The sequence below is a fragment of the Guillardia theta genome (assembly GCF_000315625.1).
Source record: "Guillardia theta CCMP2712 unplaced genomic scaffold GUITHscaffold_103, whole genome shotgun sequence".
In the NCBI taxonomy this organism is placed as follows: domain Eukaryota; class Cryptophyceae; order Pyrenomonadales; family Geminigeraceae; genus Guillardia; species Guillardia theta.
In genome coordinates this window covers 109,550-129,648 of record NW_005434571.1, presented here as the reverse complement: position 1 = coordinate 129,648, position 20,099 = coordinate 109,550, and the positions used below count along the sequence as shown (strand labels likewise).

Sequence of the window (20,099 nt, the reverse complement as noted above, 5' to 3'; positions counted from 1 at the left end):
GAGAGACGCTATCATCGCAGAGACTGAGTTCGGGTCCATCACCAACATCACTATCAGGCAGCGAGGAAGCGGCTTCTGGAACTGTATCGACATCATGGCGGGCAAGCTGGTGGTGGAAGGCTGCAAGTTGTCAAGCGCGAGCCTGACGTGCATCTCAGTTCACCACAAGGATACGAAGCCCAAGATCCGAAGGTGTGAGATCTATCAGTGCGCGGGGACCGGTGTTCACTTCTACGACGGGAGCGAGGGGGTGGTGGAGGACACAGAAATACATCACAACGGACAGTCAGGCATCGAGATCTCCGAAGGGTCCCGCCCTGAGATCCGCTTCAACCGCATCCGCAGCAACGGCAAGCATGGCGTCGCCGTGTTCGACAACGGAAGGGGCGTCATCACTGACAACGACATCAACAGCAACGGACTGTCCGGCATCGACGTGCGGGAGAGCAGCAACCCAAGGATCGTCCGCAACAAGATCTTCGGGCACGAGCACAGCGGAGGGGTAGACGTGCACCATCATTCGCGGTGTGAGATCGAGAAGAACGACATCTTTCAGAACTCTCTCTCCGGCATCACATGCTGGCAGGCCGGCAAGCCTCTGTGCAAGCAGAATCGCATCACTCAGAACGGAGAGTTCGGGATTCTAGTGAAGGACGGAGGATGGGGGACGTTCGAGCACAACGATTTGCGAGGGAACTCGCGAGGGAGTCTGTTTGTGTCGGAGGACAGCAAGAACAAGATCGTGCTTGACAACAACTCAGTTGAGTAGTCGAATTAGTTAGTTTCTTCAAGCAGTCAGTTAAAATCCTCTTCCTCCTCATCCTTCTGTTCTTTGAAAGCTTGTTCCTTCTACTCCCCAGCCTTGAGCTTGCCATGTCCGAGCTGGCAGACGTTGACTTGCGCGGCGAAGCGAAGGGTGTTGATGCTTTCATGCACGTGCTGTAGGCGAGGCGACAGATTGGCGAACATGAGGGCCTGCGGAGCTTCACGAGGAGAAAAGGAGGGAGAGGGAGCGAGGAGAGGAGAGGAGCGAAGAGAGGAGAGGAGCGAGGTGAGGAGAAGAGCGAAGAGAGGAGAGGAGCGTACCTTGCCGTCTCCCGCGAGGGAGGACGAAAGGAGGTGAGTCAACTTCGAGTTGCGGAAGGGGACGTGAGCTTGCTTGCTTGCAAGCGCCTGAATCACTCCGAGCAGCGAGCTCAAGCTCTTGTTGATGTTCTGCTCTCAGGTGTGAGCACGAGGACAGCATGGAGATAAAAAAGGAAGCGGAAGAGGAGGACGAAGGGAGGAGGAGGTCGAGCAAGGGAGGAGGAGATCGAACAATTGAGAAAGTCGAAACTCGCCTGCGCTTCCTTGGTAGTCTTGCTGTCATGATCTATGCTGATCCTTTCGCTGCCCGCAAGGTCCACCATGTTGAGAATCCCCTTCTTGGACTGCACAAACGCCATGAGGAAGCGCAGAAAGAACGAGAGAGGAAAAGGAAGGAGGGAGAAGAGAAAGGAGGAGGATGGGGAGGAGCGGAAGAGGAGGAGGTGAAGTGAGCACCTCTCCCGTCCGCATGTGCTTGCATTCAACAGTCAGCTGCGCATCAGTCAGGCAACTCAACATCATGGCTGACCAACAACCTGTAGCACACTGTGGCTCCTGGAAGACGTGGCGTTCCTGCCAGCACAAGCTAAGTCGCCTCCTCTCCCCTCTTCGTCCTCTTCTCGTCACCTCACAGTCGAAGCTGTCTCTCTGCGCCGAGAGGCAGACTGAATGATGCGGTAGATCTCTTCCTCTGACTGCACGGGAAGCTGTGTGGTGGTCAGCCTTGTTCGAAACTACAAGAGAAGGAGGTGGAAGAAGGAGCAAACAAGCTTTTGGTAGTCGTGGAGGAGAACGAGGAGGACCTGAGTTAGGTTGGTGACGACGACATCTCCGGTGGACTTGTCGTGCTTGATCTCTGCTACAATTGTGAGCACGAGGAGGAGAATGAACATCGAGAGCGACCGAGTTTCTTCGAAGCATCCTCCTTGTCGCAGAGCAGGTCACGGATCACTTCGTTGTAGATCTCCAGGCAGGAGCACTAGTAAAAGTTCAGTATCCATCCATCCTCCTCCTCCTCCTCCTCCTCCTCCTCCTCCCCCCTTCACCTGCAAGTTGATACTCCAGTCTCTCTTCTGCATCTCATTACGCAGCTCAATCAGCCGCTCCATGCAGCGAGGCACGACTCCTCTGCGTGCCAGTGTCAGATAGTAGCAAGCGACACCAGCAAGGCTTCACCTCTGCTCGTCCTGCTTCCCTGCTCGGATCTTTCCTTCCATGGTGTGGGTCTTGCCCGAGCCAGTCTATCTCGAGGTCAGCAGGGAGGAGGGGGAGAGGAGAGGGGATGAACCTGGCCGTAGGCAAAGATGCAGACACGATAGCCGTCCATGACGCTCTGCGGAGCTTGTCAGACGATGAAACATATCTTTGGTGTGCGAGGAGCAGGATGGGGAGCAGCGAAGGAAGGAGGGGAAGGACGAGAGAGGAGAGAGAGAGAGAGAGAGAGAGAGAGAAGAGAGAGAGAGGAAGAAGAGGACAAGCACCTGCATCAGCGGCTCGATCTCACGGAAGACGGAAGCCTGAGAGCTCTGCGGGTCGAAGACTTCATCGTACTCGAACGACAAGCTCTGCGAGTCCTTCTTGCGTCCTCCCTGCGGGGGAGGGAGGCTGATGAGGATGGAGGGCCGGTCCCCGCTGCGCCCGAAGGTCATGTCAGAGGGGGCGTCCATGGTTGCCTCCTCCTGCAGGAACGGGCGGATGCGGCAGAAGACCCTGATGTTCCCCCGCAGCTCCTGGATCTGGTTGTGCAGCTGGGCCCGCCTTCTCTCGCTCTGATGCAGCTGATCCTCTAGGCCTGCGATCAGCCGCTCCTGCTGCTGCGTCAGCTCCGTGAGATCGTCTCGCTCCTGCTGCGCTCGCTCCAGCCTCTGCTGCATCTCAACTATTTCAGTCGAGCTTCTCTTGTCTCCTCCTCCTCCTCCTCCTCCTGTCTTGTTCGCAGTCATCTGCAGGTACTGCGCCTGCAGCCCCGCTAGCTTCTCGATCAGAGCATCCGACTCTTCGATGCTGAACCTACCACCGCACTTCGCTCTCCTCCTCTTGTTTCCGACGGATCCCTCCTCGTCCTTCTTCGTGTCGCTGAGGCGCGTGGCCGTGTCCGAGCACTCCTGCTGCAGCTGACGTAGTTCGTCGCAGAGCTGTTGCTTCTCCCCCTCGAGCTGAGAGACCTGACTCTGAAGCTGCTCCACCACTTTCTCCTTCTCTGCCAAGATCTTTCTCATCTCCTCCTCTTTCTGGTTGTTCTTGCTGCTCCGCTCCAGATTCTTTTTGGCATCAGCCAGCTCCGACAGCAGAGCCTTCTTGTCTCCAGCAAACTTCTCCTCCTCCGCTTGTTTCGCCTCCTCTGCCCTCTTCAGACTTGCCGCAAGCTCTTCCACCTGTTGCTCCAGCTCTCGGACCTTGGACGAAGAGGAAGACTTGGCTCGCTCAGTAGCAGCAGCCGAGGCAGCCACCTCCTTCTCCAGCCGCTTGATCTCAGCCTGAAGCTTCGAGATCATCTGCTGCTCCTCCTTCCCTGGCTTGTCCTTGTCTGAAGCTCTCTCCCTGCTGGACGTACGGGTCCTACCTCGCGCGTCCTTAGCAGGCTCCTCCTTGTCACCAGATTTCTGCAGCCGCTCGACCATGGAAGAAAGCGCCTTAGCTCTCTGCTCGGCTGACTCCTTCCCTTCCTTCAGTGCCTGCACCTCCAACGCCAGCTTTCGCTTCTCGTTCACCAGCTTCTGCGTCCTCGCATCTAAGGGGGCGCTCCCTTGCGAGAGCTTGAGCTGGTCCTGGAGCTGAGTGATTTCGAATCGAAGATCTCTCTCCCTCGCATTGGCTTCCTGCAGGAGGGAGGAGGCGTTCTAACAAGTTTGTCTTAGGTTGAGAGCTCGAATATTTACAGCCTTACCTGACAACTCTTCTCCTCCTGTTCAAACTTCTCTTTGGCCAGCTCCAGTTCTTCCTCAAGCTCCCTGATTCTCATCTGCTGCTCGTCCTCGGCAAAGGAAGGAGCAGCAGCACTAGTCCATCCTTTCTTGGCCTTGGAGCCTGATACCATCTGAATCATACACTCTAAAGGAGCATTCCTCCCCACCTTCAGTGGTACGCGATCGCTTGCACCTGCCTCCGTTGGGAGCAACCTGCTCCTCTGCGTCTTCAAGTCAGAGGGCCGCAGGGGACGAGAGCATAACATGAGAAAGATGATCAGTACCAGCAAGTGAGTCCTCCATCTTCATCCTAATACTTGTATCAGTACACATGGACAGGAGAAAGGAGTCAATATACTCTTGTGCTTCATCATGCTGCGGAGTTTCCTTCAGTCTTGAAGATCTCCCTGACACGCATCCATCACTTATTGCGAAACGTGAAAAGGGATAGAGATCATGATGCAAATATCGTTGATAGCAGTGATCTCAGAGAGGAGAGGAAGGGAGCAAGTAGCAGCAAGATACAAGGAAACGGATTCGATGTCAGGCGGCCATGAAGGGACAGATAGTTTGCATGGAGAATCAGGAGATGAAGGATTCGCGAGCGCTTGTGTTTCCCGAGAGAGGATCTGTATAGGACATCTTTCAAGCCTATCATCAAGCTGTTCCTTGCTCTTTCACCCGTGTCCTCCCACCCCACCGCCATGCAGTACTCACGCATTGCAACTGCAGATTCAAAAACTCGAAATTCCAACCCGCCTCACCTGCGCTACTGAACCGAACATGACCCCGTCATTACCCTGACCAACGACCGGGTACTTCAAAAACTCCTTTAAATCCAATAGTAAAATTCAATATTAAGTTTTAAGTTTTCAGACGTAGAGCTTTGATTCGGTAGAAAAATCCTTCATGTTTTTTAAAAAGCAATATATATTCTATAGATGCTTCCATGCTGGTAGAAATAGTTTGGTTGTTTTGATCAATTCTCGTCCCTTGAAAAATAATAAATGGTACAAACTACAAACAATTTAGTTATCATTGTACAAATTAAATTAATATAAGTTGTACTGGTGACACCATGGGGAACAGAACCAGCAGAAGTTCGATGGTGGCGGCAGATGCTATTGCAAGGCAGGCGATTGACAAGTAAGCTCGAGCTCAGCGATCAAATGCTCGTGTTGTCATGTAATGTCCTGTCAATGACATGTTCATCGATCTATGTTGCATCTCCTTTCTTGTTTGCTGTGGTGGATTCACAGAGTGGCTGTCAATCAACGTGTATGACTTGATGCGTTGTGTCAAGGTGACTGATGCTGTTGTCCGCAGCAACGCCGTCGTTGTCTTCTCCAAGTCCTATTGTCCATATTGTGCTAAGGTATTCTTTCCACTGATCTATGTAAAGTTCGCGGGAAATGTATCTAATCTGTTGTTTTCTCGTCAAGGCCAAGAATGTTTTAGACTCACTTAATGCCAAGTACGAAGTGCTTGAGCTTGACCTCCGCGATGATGGCAACGCCATCCAGGTACTCCCTGCCGTGAGTGGTCAAATATGGCAAAGCAGGTGACTCTCGTACAGGACGCCCTGAACAACTTGAGCGGAGGAAGATCTGTTCCTCGTGTCTTTGTCAAGGGGAAGGTATGAGAATGCGGCATGATGTTGCCTTTGTGAGAAGCTGCTGTATCAGTTTATTGGAGGGGGCGACGACATGGTGTCGAAGAAAGCATCAGGTACGTTTATCTGTAAACCGGTCAACGAAGTATCTTGATGTAACTGCGGCACATATCAGGCGAGCTTCAAAAGATTTTGCAGGAGGCTGGAGTCTTGTAAGTGGTGTTTAGGGATGTGTTTGGCGATAGGGGTGTGTTTGTCACTCATCTTGGATATTATTTTGCTCTCATGCCGCAACTTCAATGTCAGTACCGAACTTGAATGTCAGTATATGAATCATAATCAGTATCGTATGCTTGTTCATTCACGCATCTATGTCACCATGATCCGACAATATAGTAATATACTGATACCTGAAAGTGAAAGAAGTTCAAGCTGCATTCCAATGTCACAATCGGACAGTCAACGAACTTAAGAGGCTTGGGCCTGCAGGCTCATTGCACAGCATTACGGCATTGCTTCATCCAAAAAGCTCAGCCCGGTGCACGGAGTAACTTGCTTTGATCAGCTGCGACATGGACTTCCACAGTCCTTAACGGGAGACACCGTTGACGCTCAGAATACCGCGCTGATTGTCACTGCCTCTGAGCCTTGGACAAGGCCGTCCTTGTGGCGCCCAGTGGCACCGGGTATTCAAAGTTCTACTGAGTTTTAAATAAGATCGAGGACAATCAGGAACCGTTGAACGACCCCAAGTCCGTCGGATCGAGAAGGCTTGGCCCTGACTTTGTCGCACAGGCTGAACTGGCCAGTGACAGGTTACCGTACGGTAGTACGGCGACGCTGGGCCGCCCCGGTTGAAGGGCCTCATACTAGGCTCACTGTCAGCACTAAGTGCAGTGCGGCCACTCAGCCGCCGGGCGGGGGGATCACGGCGGACGAGCCTGGAGTCCGGGAGTCCGTGCCGGGAGTTGCCGCTCCGACAGGGAGGCTGGCAGTCGGCCCGACACTGACTCAGTTAAGTTAGGCCGCCAGTCCGATACCGTGCCCGTACCCGGGCGGTGACCTGGCACGGTAGTACCGTCACTCACTGTGCTGACTCCCGTCCGAGTATCGGAGGCGGCTCCAGCGGCTCCCGGGCCCGGCGCACGCCGGGTGGCACGGTGCCCGGCACCCGGTCCGATCCTATGTTCTGCGGCATTGCCGCAGTCACTGCCGGCCGGGCGGCGGCGGAACCGTTGAACTGGAAGCGGCCGACCGTGTGGGACTGGCAGTCCCCGGGCCCGCCGGCCCGGCCCGGCCCCGGGCCCGCCCGGCCGCGCCGCGGCGCGGCCGACTCGCCGGCCGCCAGTACGGTCACCCCGTAATCGTCACCGGGCTCATGGTCCGACGGCCCCCCGGGCCGCCGGTCAGGCCCAACGGTCCGCCCGCCGGGCCGGCCGCCCGGCGGCGCGGGCCCCCGGGCCGGCCCCGCCGCGCTCCGGGCCCGGGCCCGAGGCGCCTCGCCGTCGGCTGCCGGGGCCGGGCCGCCCGGCAGCCTGCCCCCCGGGCCAGTTTGAAGAGTTGCTAAGCATTCAAGTTCGGTTGAATCATCGGAGCATTGTGACTTAAGGATGGCTCCGGGAGTCACTGGAAAGTCACGTCCCTCGCCGGTCAGGATTCTGACTTCTTTACTCAAAGTTAAGTTAAAAATCAGTACGAGGATTCTGACAGTAGTGGAGAGCATTGACGGCAGCCGCGTCCGATCGGATGAAGTCCTGTGGCCGCGGTCGGAGAGTCGGACCGGTCACCGGCGGGTTGTGACTCACCAGATGGTTGATTGTATCTTGTTCTTGTGATTTCAAATTTAGAGCAGCAATTTGATGGATGACCCCCAAAGTACGACGGAATCCATTTGTAAATCTACAGCTAGAGCGTCCCTCCAAAATTGTTTGTTCCTTCGACTCCTTGGAATTTTAAAAACGCGCATCCCTCAGAAATATTTTCAGAATCACAGTACTAAAGTTGTACCCATAAAACTAACCTGGTACTCTTTATTATAATCAGATTTTATACCCTGTCATACACAAGAGTGCATTGCGTGTATTTGATACCGGAGCTATGGGGAACTGTATGACAAACAATGCCGTCGGCGGCGCAACACCGATGATGACGGCAGAACATGTGGCAAAGAAAGCGATTGAAAAGTGAGATTGAGCTGATTGACCGACATTGCCTATTAGTGTGACCTGTCAACGCGTGAAGCATGATGTGCTCACTTTCTACCATGATAGCTTCCCATTTGCCCATCCTTGTTGTCAAGATTTGCATTCATGGCCTTCATAAGTGTGTGGATTGAACTTGCTGATGCTATCAATTGCAGCAACCCCGTCGTTGTCTTCTCCAAGTCTTACTGCCCATTTTGCGCTAAGGTAGTCTCGCCCCTGACTCTCGTACAACTTTTCGTGAGCTGTTGCTTTCTCTTCCAGGCAAAGGATGCACTGGATTCGCTGAATGCCAAGTACGAAGTGCTTGAGCTGGACCTCCGCGATGATGGCAACGCCATCCAGGTACTCCCTGCGGCGAGGCTGAATGAGCTCACGAGCGCATTCGAAATAACTGATAGTTGCTGGAACAGGACGCCCTGAATACTCTGACGGGAGGAAGATCTGTTCCTCGCGTCTTTGTCAAGGGGAAGGTATGAGAATGCGGCATGATGTTACCTTTGTGAGAAGCTGCTGTATCAGTTTATTGGAGGGGGCGACGACATGGTGTCGAAGAAAGCATCAGGTACTTTTATCTGACATGCACTCAATGCACTGAGGACTGATGCCAATATGTCACTTACCAGGCGAGCTTGAGACGATCTTGCAGGAGGCTGGAGCCTTGTAGTGATGGGCTATGTAGTGTAACATATGATGATGGGTTATGTGCTGCCGCGTAGTACTGTGCCGCGGCATCCCTCAGCCTTGAACTTACTCGGAACCGCTGTCGGAAGAACTCAGTTGTCCGGAGTCCTGTTCAGTGAACTTCGGAACCGGGAGTGATCCGATCGGTCACCGGGTGATCTCAAAGTTCAGAGATCCTGGCACATGCTACCGTCACTGTCTATTAATGAATATCAACCGTGAACATAAAATCAAGGGTCGCCTAATGCTGCGGCGAGACTGGCTCACCGTCATCAACTATTGACTCGAATCATCAACTTGAACTTCAAGCCTCACCGTGACGGTGCCACCTCAGGCACTGAGCCTGAGCCTCGGATTGGGGGCCGGGCACTGACTCCCGAACGGTCACCGGGCCGCCAGGCTGAGTGAACCGTCGGGGCCCCGGCGCGCCGGGCGAAACTTGGAGTCCCGGTCACCCGGTGGCGGCTCGGAACTCCGAATCATCACACGGTTTTGCCAAGTTCGGCCCTGGCAGAGAGTCTGCGGCGGCGGGAGGCAAGTTGAACTTACTAGCGCCGGCCTTGGCAGTTGCCGCAACTTGGCAACTTAGCGATCGGATCGTCGGAGGCCCCGCCGCCGCGGCTGGGCTACGGTCAGGGTTCAAGGAGTGATGAGGGCCGGGCCGGCCGGGCCGCTGCGGCAGCCTGGACCTGAGTGCTGAGGCCGCCCGACGGTGGTGACCCGCCACTGCCGACCGGACTCGGGGTCGGAGGATGAAGGAGCAGGTCGAGGAGGAGGCGCAGTGCCGCCGCTCAGCTGGCGCCGCGTGCGCCGGGCAGCCGCGCGACTTACGGTACTCGCAGTGTCGGAGACAGTAACCGGCCCGGCGGATCGGCCCGTACCGTAGTACGGCGGGCCGGGCCGTACTACGTACGGTACTACTAGGCTACCGTACCGTACCGGCGTGACGGGTCCGACTCGCACCGGCGCCGGGCGGCCGGGCACGGCCCGGGGTGAGCCTAGGCCGGCTTCCGCCGGCGCGGCGGAAGATGAACTTCGGAAGCCTTCAAGTCTTCTCGGATCGGCCGGCGGACCGTGACTGCCCCGGGGGCAGGCTCAGTAAAATTGAGGCGGACCCGTTCAAGTCTTTACAGGATCGGACGACCGCGGCGCCTGGACCCGGGCGCCGGGCCGCCAGGCGGACTCCGCTGCCTCGCCGCGCCGGACTGAGTCGAACGGTCACTGAGTCACGGCGGGCAACTTGGCAAGGTCGCCGTCACGGTGTCGCGGCACTGCACGGAGTCGCGGGGCGGGCTCAGTGGAATTGAGGCGGTCCGATCCCGTTCAAGTCTTTACAGGACAAGACTGTGGTGAGATCATCCAAGGGATCTCAACAGTCTCCTCTGGATCCCAAGGGTAGGGGTGGTGTGCTACTATGACTAGCCCTTCAATCACTATACCCTTGACCTTTCATGGGGGTAGGGGTACGGATCAAGGGGGGTAGGTGACATTGAATCCTTTATATGGTGGGGGTAGGGGTCAGGGGGTGGGGTAATAGAATGTACTTCTGCGCCGCTTGTCTGTGGATTGAACAGAACAGGGCGGAGCGGGAGGAAAGCAAGGGAAAGGAAGGAGAGAGAGAGAGAGGCAACTCACAGCAGGAAGACCAACGTTGAAACTCATCTTGGCATGATGAAACAGGAGGAAATTAGACCAGATTTGGTGGCGGCTGATAAGTCCAGACCCAGGAACTGCTAAACCCTCTTTGAACTCTTCACGTGCCAAACGCCACAAAGACAGCAGCAAAAGGTTTCTTGCCGAGTTCGACCTTGAGGTACTAGCTCCTTTTACAATAAGATACAGATGGGGAAAATACACATCGAGGCCATTTGGCTATTTTCGGTTTTGTTCGGGCAACAAACTCTCCAGACGCATCATGTCACACCGAACATAGAGCGTGACCCTCGGTCCACTCAGAATCATCCTGTCTCTCTCTGCCTGCGTGGAGGGAGTATGCTTTACCGGATAAGGGATGCAGAATTTGTTGCTTGCAGACCTGACAGAATTCATGAGCCTTCCGACAACAAACAAAAGTTGTATGACGTTGGATTTCTCCCTAACGGTCCCACCAAACCGATGGCAAGACGATCGGCTTCCTACTGTGACTATACGCGTCTTCTTCATGACAATCAGAATGCTAGCATTCATGTGAAATTTGCTAATTCGTGCAATGCTGGCCCTGTAGATGTATCACAGGAGAAGGTTAGCCAGGTCAAGTTAAAGTTTTGTTCGCTTCCTTTCGTCAAGGTGAGGACTCGAACGAAAAGATCGATGACCTTGCTCGATATGAATTATCACAAACATGTCAGCAAGCCATCAGACCCACTCTGTTCCGACGGTGAAAATCAAGGATGCCAGTGGAGTGATGTGACGGCCTCGTCTTCTGCTGTGGCTGTGAAAACGCCTGTTGAGGACAGGGAACAAACACAACCCTCAATCGATTTACTAGACAACACAACAAGTGTAGAACAGAATGGATGCGGGATACGAGGAAACTTTGAGGAAGAGGTCATTGTTCAATTGGACGGTTTGCAACAATATTCTAGACCAAAACAGAGTTGGGACACGAAGATCCTCGACGACGCGCATGAGGAATCAGATGTGATTGTTGAATGCCGAGTTTCACCGAAAGGTGTGCAAAATTTGATGTAAATGCCTGAATGCTCTCTGAAACGATGCAGTCAAAAGTCAAGAAGTAGAAACATCGAATATTGGGAGCTTTGTGCATTCCACCCAAATACACCATTTTAGTCCGGAAGGTAGTTTTATTCATTTGAGATGTTTACTCGTATTTGTTTGATGACGATGGACAAACTAGATGATTGGTCGGACTTTCACCATCACGAAGAAGAAGTTGCGAGGATGCAAGAAGAGGTGGAAAGCGTGTTCCTGCATCAGTTTTCTTGTCATTTATGGGACGTAGGGGATGGAGACTGGGAAGGTGCAAGACCCGGCTGTAAAGAGCTTGCACGTACTTCGAAACGATGGTCTGATGCCCTTGGTCTTGACAACTTGACAGGTATGTCATGTCTGTCGCAAGAAGATCAGTGGTTGCACTTGGATCATGGCCGGAAATGAACCGCATTGTTCGATTCAGGTTTGTTGTACGCAATGATGCTGCATAAGAAGACTCAGTCGTTGCGCAGTGTGCTTCAGTCTCTGCCCATATGGCAATAGAAGATATCGAAGCGCAAGATGGGAAGATGGAAGGAGCCAGGTATTGAATCCGGCCGTGTATGCTAGTATCCTGACCTGTGCTGTCTAAACTGTGCTCTCTTCCAGCGTGAGCGCTCTCTTCAGTTCCGTTGATGCTGAGGCTAGGTTGAGCAACAGTTTTTCATAATAAAACTTGAAAGCTAGTGTGCCACGTGTAGCTAGGTTCATTTTTCCTTCTTTTAATCAATAGCAAGAATTTACATGTTGTGGATGCTAAAGTACAAGGTGAAATCTCAAGACTCAGATCTGTGTGATCTTAGTGCGAAAGTTTCCAATATGATCGATCGAGGGCCCGAACGGACTGATCAAGTCTCGGTTGATGTCTCCGCGATCCCCGCACAACATGAGGTTCCCGGAACGGTCGATGGACTTGAGGCCAGGGGTCGAGTTCAGCGAGTCCTCGCAATCATTCAAGCAGTCTTGGAGGGAGGCTATTTCTTGGTCCGGATTGCAACTGGGAAGGAACAACGCCTCCCTTGCTGCATCGTTGTTGCGGAGCGTGAAAGAGTCGCTCCATGAAATACATCTTTCCATATCGTAAATCTCGAGCTCGGATTTGAGCATGCTTGCTCTCGATTGCTGGATCTTTGCAGCTTGTTCCGAATCTTCATATTTCCTCATGATCTCGTCTCTCGGGTTCAAGGAATACCTTCGCTTGGTGTCGCTTGGAGGTGCCCTGATGGGCAATGAAGCAATGGGATCGAAATTTCTCATGTTTCAGTACGTCACTGTTTGGTTGATCAGATCTGGAAGATGGAGGGATGGTAGGTACGAAGGCGGCGGAGGATCGCTACTTTGACTGTGTGTAGAGGCTCGTGTCTTCGTAACAACAGCAAGAGGATAGAAATGGTGGTGAAGGGGGGGAAGATGATATCTTTGAGAGAGGTGCTAAGGGCCTCCGATACCACTTCTTGTGAAAATAACTCCTTTCATATCGTTTGGAGTTAACTCTTCAATCGAATCGTCCCGTTTATTCATCGTTTCAATGGAGTTATTTCCTAAAATTGGAAAATTGTTTTTAGTACCCACCACAGGTTTGTACCCCTACCCTAACGATTCACGAGTACTTCACCTTATACAGCTCGTGGAGCACGAATTGACCACCCCACCTACCCCTACCCATTGATCATGCATCGAATTGGAGTTAACCCTTTTGGCAATGCAACGCATTGTTTCAACCTACACTATCAAATTTCAAAATTTCATTGTGCTGAATGGTTATGACTGTGTAAATGGACCGAGGGATGGGCAAGCTAGGGGGACAAGGTCACGACTGCATGGAAAGCGCGGAAGCATTCCTTGCCTATAAGCTGAAGTTATTCATAAGTGAGGCTCTAAGTTAATACTATGAGGGTAGTAAGTGGTCCCTCTTTCCCAAAACCCTCTACCAAAAACAAAAACTCACGAAAAAGAAAATAAATCGAGGCTTTTTGCAAGAAGTTTGTTTCGGCCTACTCAAAAGGGGGGTAGTCCGGCAAAGTCTCCAGGATGACGGGGTGCATTCACCATCCCATTGCTGTTGTTTGAACGGGTATACTTGTCAGTCAATGCTCCAGCGGGTGGTAGCCCCAAGGGGTGGTAGGATTTCGGTGGGGATCTGAAAGGGCCTCGTTCTGCTGCCTCGTGATTTCAGTAGTAAAGATAGCGGAGCCATCTAACAAAAAAAAAAACAGTTCGGTTTGCGCTCGGGGGCCAAATCGTAAAGCTGCTGCTACTCTACTGATTTTTAACTCAACTTTGAGCAAAGGATTCAGGTACTGTGTGTACTTGCGGTACAGTCACAGTACGGTACCGCACGGTTCAATTGAGTAAACCGTTGATCCGGGTAAGACTACCGATTAGTAAAGTGCTGTACGGTAGACTTTACTCAAAGTTAAGTGAAAAATCAGTACGAAGAAGTATTGAGGCACGGTAAAATAGAGTCACGCGGCTGGCCCCAGAGCCTGTGTGCTGCCCGCCGGGGCTCCGAGTCAGTCACGGGCCCAGTGCGGCGGCCACTAAGCCGCCCGCCGCGAGCCTCCAACCGCCGAAGTTACGTCTAGACACTGACAGCCTGGGCAGTGGGTCACTCTACTCAAAGCCTGAAGTGTCGGATAGTAAGTGAAAAATCAACTGCCAAGTCCGTGACCCGTTGAAGTCGCGGCCTTTTCCGGGCTCAGGGCCGCACTCAACTGAGTCCGTGACCCGTTCTGAAGTCGCGGCCTTTTCGGGCCGGCGGGCCCCGCCGGGCGGCGGGCCGGGCGGCCCGCCGGGGTGGCCGGGCGGGCGGCCGGGCCCGGGCCCCGGCGGGCCCTGGAGCCTCCCAGTCCGAGACTCGGACGGTCCGATCACGGCGTCGGACGGGCGGAGTCCGATCCCGGCCGCCCCCCGGCCCACTGACTGGCCCAATCACTGTCGCACCGTGCCCGTGCCACGGTGGCACGGTGGCACTGGCCAAACGGCGAGAAGAGAAACTTCACTCGATAGCGAGAACCAAACCCAATCCTGCCGACTGCTGTCCCCCAAACTTAACTGATACCCGGGCCGCCGCTTCACTTGCTTCACTGCCGCGCAGGACAATTCCCCCCGAGCGGCTCACTCAGTGCCGCGGCCCGGCGGTGCAGCGCGGCCAGTCCGATCCGGTGACTCACGGTGAACTTTGCCAATGCTCCGAGGCTCAGTGACTGGCCGCAACACGCCGGGTCAGTGGGGCGCGCGCCGGGCCGCACACTGCGCGGCGCGCGGCGCGGCCGCACTCGGCCGAGCCTCGGAGTTTGACTCCCCTCGGACTCCCGGCGGCTCACTGCCACCGATTCAGCCTCCTCGCCCGGGAGCCGGCAGCGGCAGGCTGCGTGACGCCGGGCCGACCGTACAGGGCCCGGCTGTGCGCCGCGCGGCCCCCCCGCGGTCCGGCCGGGACCGTGGTATTTCAACTGGCAACTCCCGTCTGATTTTCCACTTACTCACAACGAACTTAGTGACCGTTTCAAGCCTGCCCCGGGCGGGCCGGTCCGAGGCTCGGACTCCTGAGCGGAGGCTCGGAGAGTCCCGGACGGCAGCTACGGTACGGTCCCCGCGATCACATCATCAGCGGCCGTGCTGAGAGTCACGGTCACGCTCGGGCCCGGCCCGGCCCGGTACCGCCCGGCCAGCCTGGCAGGACCGCGGCGTACTAGGCTCCAGTATGTCAGAGAGAAGAATTGAAGTTGTATCAATCATCATGGCATAGTTTTTTGATCATCGGAACAACGGTTGAACGGCCGCTGTGACCGTCCCCAGGGCCCAGGGGGGGGGGGGTGGGGGACGAATCGCCGGACGAATCGGCGCTCAGTCGGAGTGAGCTGGAACTGCCGTTCCCGGCGCGCTCGCCGGGCTCATAACTTTCTAAGTTGACTTGCAATCCAGGCTCTTCTCACCACTCTGCCGTCTCCTCCGCAAGACAGCAGATGAGTTCCTGTGCTGATAACGTCGAGCACCTGATCCAAGTGTCAACATTGAAATCATCTTCGCCTGGCTTCCCTCCCTTCCGGGCTGAGTACTCTTGCTATCTGCATTAATTTCCCCCTCCCCTCCCCCTCCCCCCTCCCTCCTCCTTCTTCGGCAACCCCCCACCCCTCCCAACCCGTACACCCGGCGTCTCCCCTTCCTTCCTCACTTTCTCTCACGCTGTTTCTCAGTTTCCTTTCCGCTTCCTCCTTCATATCATTCCTAGCCTTTTCCACGACTCCTTACCCCATAGGTTCCTGGAACGATAGCGCCAGAGCTGCCAGCCCTCATGAAAGTAGCCTTCTCGTGCGCGTTTTCCAGCGTCTCCAGGCAACCTTGAGGAAGAGTTTGGTTAACTTGGGCAAAGTTGGGGGTTAGGATGTGTAGTTCTTGTACAAGCACGGAGAAGTGGTGCGGTGATGGTGGTGGTAGTTGGGGGGGAGAGGGGGGAGGGAGGAGGGAGATGACCTTGGTTTCCTCTGAGCATTTGTCCAATGCTCCAGAGTTTCATGTCCCCGTCATTGCCGCCCGTCACAATCATCATCCCATCCTTGGTTTGCACAGGAGCAGCGACGATAGCTCGGATGCTTGCTCGATGTGCTGCTGGGACTGTCACGAGAGGAGTCCAGCTGTCGCTGGATATGAGGCACACGTCCCCTTTGTGGCCTCCAGCCACCAGCACGCCCTCCTGTGCCACGTGGACCATGGAGTTGCAACCTCCCTCCGGCAGGTTCAGTGCGGCGATGCAGCTGTTGGTGGAAGGGCGGAGCAGGTCCCACACGCGGACAGCAGCGTTGCTGCCATGGCCGCCAGTGACAATGAGGCTCCCGCTGTTGATGAACGCCATGTCGTAGGTTCTCTTGCTCTGCGTGTGAAGCAGCTCGAGAGGGCGCATGGGCTGCATGTCGGAGCTCGACAAGGACAAGCTGAAGTCCAACTCGTAGATGCCGCAAAGTCCTGTGTAGTCAGCGACGGCAACGAAACGGCCGGAGGGGTCGAAGCGAACTTTGCTGATGGCCGAGGACGAGACGGGAGCGACGGCGGCTAGTGGTTGAGGGGTGCCGAAGCCCCAGAGAAGGAGAGGCCCGTCAGAGCCGCCGGAGATGAAGAAGGGGAGGGAGGGATGAGCTGCTATGGTAGTGGCGCCTGTCGGATGTACTTGGCTGCCTCCTTCGATCCCCGTCTGAATCACTTCCACAGCCGTCGACACTCGGTCCCAAAGGATGCCGAGAGCGCTCTCAACCACGTTGACGGCTGTTGCTATGCCCTTGTCTACCTCGCTGATGCTCCTGTCCTCCCACGGTAAGTTCAGCTCCTGCGAAGGACGGAAGACAACAGGAGGAGGAGAGATGCCGCTGCTGCTCTGCGCCGACCACGCCTGTGACGAGGAGGAGGAGGAGGAGGAGGAGGAGGCGCTGCTGGGCTTCACCTCGTACTGCTTGATGAACTTGGGGGATGCAACGGCGAGCACGGTAGCATGATCAGAGTCATCGGCTCTGAGGCAGACCGCGCGTAGAGCCTCTCCCCTCGAGATGTGCAGCACTTCCTCAGGGCCCAGCCATGTCGTTGGGTATTGGTCCAGGGCGACGGGCTGGGAGGCAGCAAGGAGTGCGCTGGCGATGTCCCGGAGCTCCAGACGCCTGCTGTCCTCCTTCCATGCCTGAGACGCCGTGAGGGTCAAGATCGTGCTCATCCGATCCTGCTTGCCCGCTCCTGCCACCTGCTCGGGCCGCACCTGCGGCAGGTTGAGGAGGAGGGACGCGGCTGTTGCTGTTGCGTGCCAGGGGAGCTGGGCAGCTTGCTTGAGGGTAGCATGCAAGTGCCTCCTCCTCCATGCCTTCACCTCCCCCTGGATGCAGGCGAGGAACTCAGCATGAACGTCTTTTGAGAGGTCCGGAGCCAGGCAGGAGTCGATGAGACCTTGTAGCTTCTGCAGGAGCACCAGCTCCACGAGAAGCACCTCCAACTCCCTCCTCTGTGACAGCAGCTGGTTGTTTCCCTCCAGCCTCCTCCCCTCCACCTCCCCGTAACACTCCACCAGGTGGTCGGGCACGACCAAGCTGAGATCGGAAGCAGAAGGTTGCGTCCAGCTCCCGGCCCATGCAAACGATTCTACCCTTGAGAGACGAGAGATGGCGAGCTGGCACATGAGGAAGAAGGATTCAGATGAGCTGAGCTGCTGCCTCCTCCTCGCCGGCATGTCTGCTAAGAGAATGAACAGTCCGACTGACTGTCTTGTCGTCCAGAATGTTCGCAGGAGAGTGAAATATTCAGCGATGCAAAGCTGTTTGATCATTTCTGTCTTGGCTGCATCTGAGGACAAGGCTTCTCTTGTATCGCTGGTCGCCGACGAGGCTCTGTGACAATGCTTGTAAGAGACCTTGTGGGAAGACAAGAGGACGTGCAACGTAAGAAGAGAACAAGAAGAAGAAAGCAGGAGATTGGCAGTGGTAGCAGCACCACAGGACATAGAAACACATGGAAGGGGGAAAATGTCAAGGCGAAGAGTGTATGAGAAGATAAAGAAGAATGTAGAGAAAGACAAAGAAAGACGGAAAAAGCAAGACGGAAACAGGAAGATGCAAACAGGAAGATGCAAACAGCTCCAGGCTGTACCTGGTCTCCTGCTGTCTTGTAGCCTGATGTATGGCCAGACATGCAGCGAGTCTTTGAGAGATCCTGAGGAAGTACGACTGACCTGACAACCCTCCCTCCCGCACGTCGCCGTCCGCAACGACACGATGCACACCTTCTCAGCATATGACCCTAAGTTGGACAGCAACTTCAGCGAGTCAAGATGCCAGGAAGGGTCGACACAGGACAAGCTCAGCGCAGCGTAACAGTCGAATCGAAGAGACTTCCAACATTCCTGGGTCACGAGATGCTCGATGAGGTCCACGGAGAAACCAAGATTCTGCAGTTTCTCCTTCTCCTGCATGTGGGTGAGGAGAGGAGAGGAGAGGAGAGGAGAGGAGAGGAGAGGAGAGGAGAGGAGAGGAGAGGAAAAAGATGAAATGAGGGGAGAGCGATCGACGTTGTACCTGCTTCATCTGCTTCACAAACTCCACAACCTTGTCAGGGTCGTTGGACTGCAGAGTGAAGGGATGCTTCCAGTCCGGCGTGACAGGCAAGAAAGTCTGCAAGAATCCATGCAAGCATCTCCGATGAATGGAACTCTCTCTCTGTTCATTCCAGAATCTTTCCATCTCCTTGTCTATTGACGTGGATGCTGATGCTGATGCTGATGCTGATGCTGATGCTGATGATGATACTGATGCTGATGCTGATGCTGATGCTGAAGCTGAAGTCGAAGTCGAAGGCAGGTACGAAAGCGAAGATTTTCTCTCCTTTGCTCGACTAAGCTCTCTCTCTCCATCCTGGCCATCGTTGTACATCTTGTACATGGCGAGGTCATAACACCCTGCAGACATGAGAGAAGAGACAATGTGAGAGTTGAGAGCTCTGCGGAGTGAGAGGCATCGTTGGGCAGCAGGCAGCGCTCGGAGACACTCCTCATCTCCACTCTCTGCAAGATTGAGGATACGACGGACACGAGGGTGGGACGATATCTTTGAAACGATTGCCATCAGTTCAGACATTTCGATCGCGAGCTTGACGCTGTCAAGCTTGTTGGTCGAGCTGACGAGCCTGTGGTTGTGAGAGGATTCCATGGAGGACAAGAAGTCAAGAGAAGACTCGATCTCTCCCTGCAGCAACGGATCAGCTCTAGTCGTGTCTACATCCTCCATCCTCCTCGCCCATACTCTCTTGTCCTCTTTTTCCTCCTTCTCCTCCTTCTCTTTCTCCTTCTCCTGCTCATGATGTTCCTCCCGCTCCTCCGCCTCCCTCTGCATCTCCTCCTCCTGCTCCTCCTCAACTCACCCTTCGCCAGTGCAACAGGGCAGCTAGTAGCATACTACCCTCGGCTTTCAGTCTGTCGATGATTATTCGTGTTCCGACATCAAAAACCTCTCCGCTGTCAGCCTTTGCATACAGTCTGAAACATCAATCATGAATTACATTTCCGCATGTCAAGTCACAAACCTCGTGACAAGCAGAGCAAGCATAGTATCTTTCTTCTTTTGCAAGATAGTTTCAAGTGCATCTGAAACAGAAATCAACAAATTTCTGTCGATCCTCTGTCATGACCTTGAAAGGACCCAGCAAGCAGGAAAAATGTTGCAGCCAGGTCATATCTGTGCTGAGAAAGGAGGGTACAAGCATTCTTGATCGCCTGTTTCAGCAATGAGAACTTGATTGATTGTGAAGTGATGAGAAGAGAAGGAGAGAAGAGCAGCAGTGGAGAGAGTTAAAAGATGAAAGATATAATCAAACCGCAAGAGGGATTGAATCAACTCACCGCTTGTTTGTGAGCTTCTTGTGAAAAGTCCCTTGCAAAGAACATAGCAAGCTTCTCGTTTCTTACAGCCTGCAGCATGTCCATGAGTTAAAGCATCAAACAATTTAACATGAACGACTTTAAAGTTTCCAGACTCAGAACTTCTATTCTCCGCTTCTCAAACTTATTTTCCCCCAAGTTCCCCACTTCTCCTCATTCTTCTTCCTCAAAATCATGTCTTCATCCTCTTCCTTCTCATCATCATCACATCATCATCATCATCATCATCATCAGCAGCAGCAGCAGCAGCAGCAGCAGCAGCAGCAGCAGCATCTTCATCATTCTAGCGCTCGTGGATTTGAATCAATTAGAGATCGCTCGCACCTTGAACATTGCAGCCAAAGTTGTCTTTTTGTCCAGGCAAATGTAAACAAGCGAACATGTCGTTGGATCTTTTGTGGTAGCAAACTGACAAGGGAATCAGTCATCATCATTCCGATCGTCTCTTTTGCTGTCTCATTGTAATCATGATTATGATACATCATTCAATC

At 54.2% G+C, this 20,099-nt stretch overlaps 6 protein-coding genes across 6 annotated transcripts; 3 read left to right on the top strand and 3 right to left on the bottom strand.

The window, feature by feature from the left end:
* Positions 1-94: 94 nt before the first annotated feature.
* Positions 95-769, top strand: GUITHDRAFT_78656 (hypothetical protein; the record flags this gene model as incomplete). The annotated part of the gene is made up of 1 exon (XM_005823755.1): positions 95-769. One exon carries the CDS (start codon positions 95-97, stop codon positions 767-769), a length of 675 nt encoding a protein of 224 aa, XP_005823812.1.
* A 1-nt stretch (position 770) lies between these two features.
* GUITHDRAFT_89903 (hypothetical protein) lies at positions 771-2,960 on the bottom strand (the record flags this gene model as incomplete). The annotated part of the gene is made up of 12 exons (XM_005823754.1): positions 771-975; positions 1,087-1,215; positions 1,341-1,430; positions 1,543-1,578; positions 1,623-1,659; positions 1,714-1,793; positions 1,890-1,942; positions 1,990-2,065; positions 2,133-2,214; positions 2,263-2,327; positions 2,375-2,419; positions 2,568-2,960. The coding sequence occupies 12 exons, from the start codon at positions 2,958-2,960 to the stop codon at positions 850-852; spliced, it is 1,212 nt and encodes a 403-aa protein (XP_005823811.1). The 3' UTR covers positions 771-849.
* A 2,117-nt stretch (positions 2,961-5,077) lies between these two features.
* Positions 5,078-5,947, top strand: GUITHDRAFT_155125 (hypothetical protein). Its single transcript, XM_005823753.1, has 6 exons — positions 5,078-5,138; positions 5,319-5,367; positions 5,435-5,515; positions 5,569-5,628; positions 5,678-5,720; positions 5,780-5,947. Exons 1-6 carry the CDS (start codon positions 5,098-5,100, stop codon positions 5,818-5,820), a joined length of 315 nt encoding a protein of 104 aa, XP_005823810.1. The 5' UTR covers positions 5,078-5,097; the 3' UTR covers positions 5,821-5,947.
* A 1,765-nt stretch (positions 5,948-7,712) lies between these two features.
* Positions 7,713-8,715, top strand: GUITHDRAFT_97486 (hypothetical protein; the record flags this gene model as incomplete). Its single annotated transcript, XM_005823752.1, has 6 exons — positions 7,713-7,787; positions 7,964-8,012; positions 8,070-8,150; positions 8,219-8,278; positions 8,328-8,370; positions 8,432-8,715. Coding segments are annotated over 6 exons (349 nt in total), but the record flags the coding sequence as incomplete, so codon positions are not given.
* A 3,269-nt stretch (positions 8,716-11,984) lies between these two features.
* Positions 11,985-12,458, bottom strand: GUITHDRAFT_145453 (hypothetical protein; the record flags this gene model as incomplete). Its single annotated transcript, XM_005823751.1, has 1 exon — positions 11,985-12,458. One exon carries the CDS (start codon positions 12,456-12,458, stop codon positions 11,985-11,987), a length of 474 nt encoding a protein of 157 aa, XP_005823808.1.
* A 2,639-nt stretch (positions 12,459-15,097) lies between these two features.
* GUITHDRAFT_116993 (hypothetical protein) lies at positions 15,098-19,941 on the bottom strand (the record flags this gene model as incomplete). Its single annotated transcript, XM_005823750.1, has 12 exons — positions 15,098-15,199; positions 15,456-15,544; positions 15,678-17,566; positions 17,975-18,141; positions 18,251-18,346; positions 18,482-18,916; positions 18,974-19,072; positions 19,179-19,206; positions 19,254-19,314; positions 19,359-19,443; positions 19,570-19,638; positions 19,933-19,941. The coding sequence occupies 12 exons, from the start codon at positions 19,939-19,941 to the stop codon at positions 15,098-15,100; spliced, it is 3,129 nt and encodes a 1,042-aa protein (XP_005823807.1).
* Between the last annotated feature and the right edge of the window lie 158 nt (positions 19,942-20,099).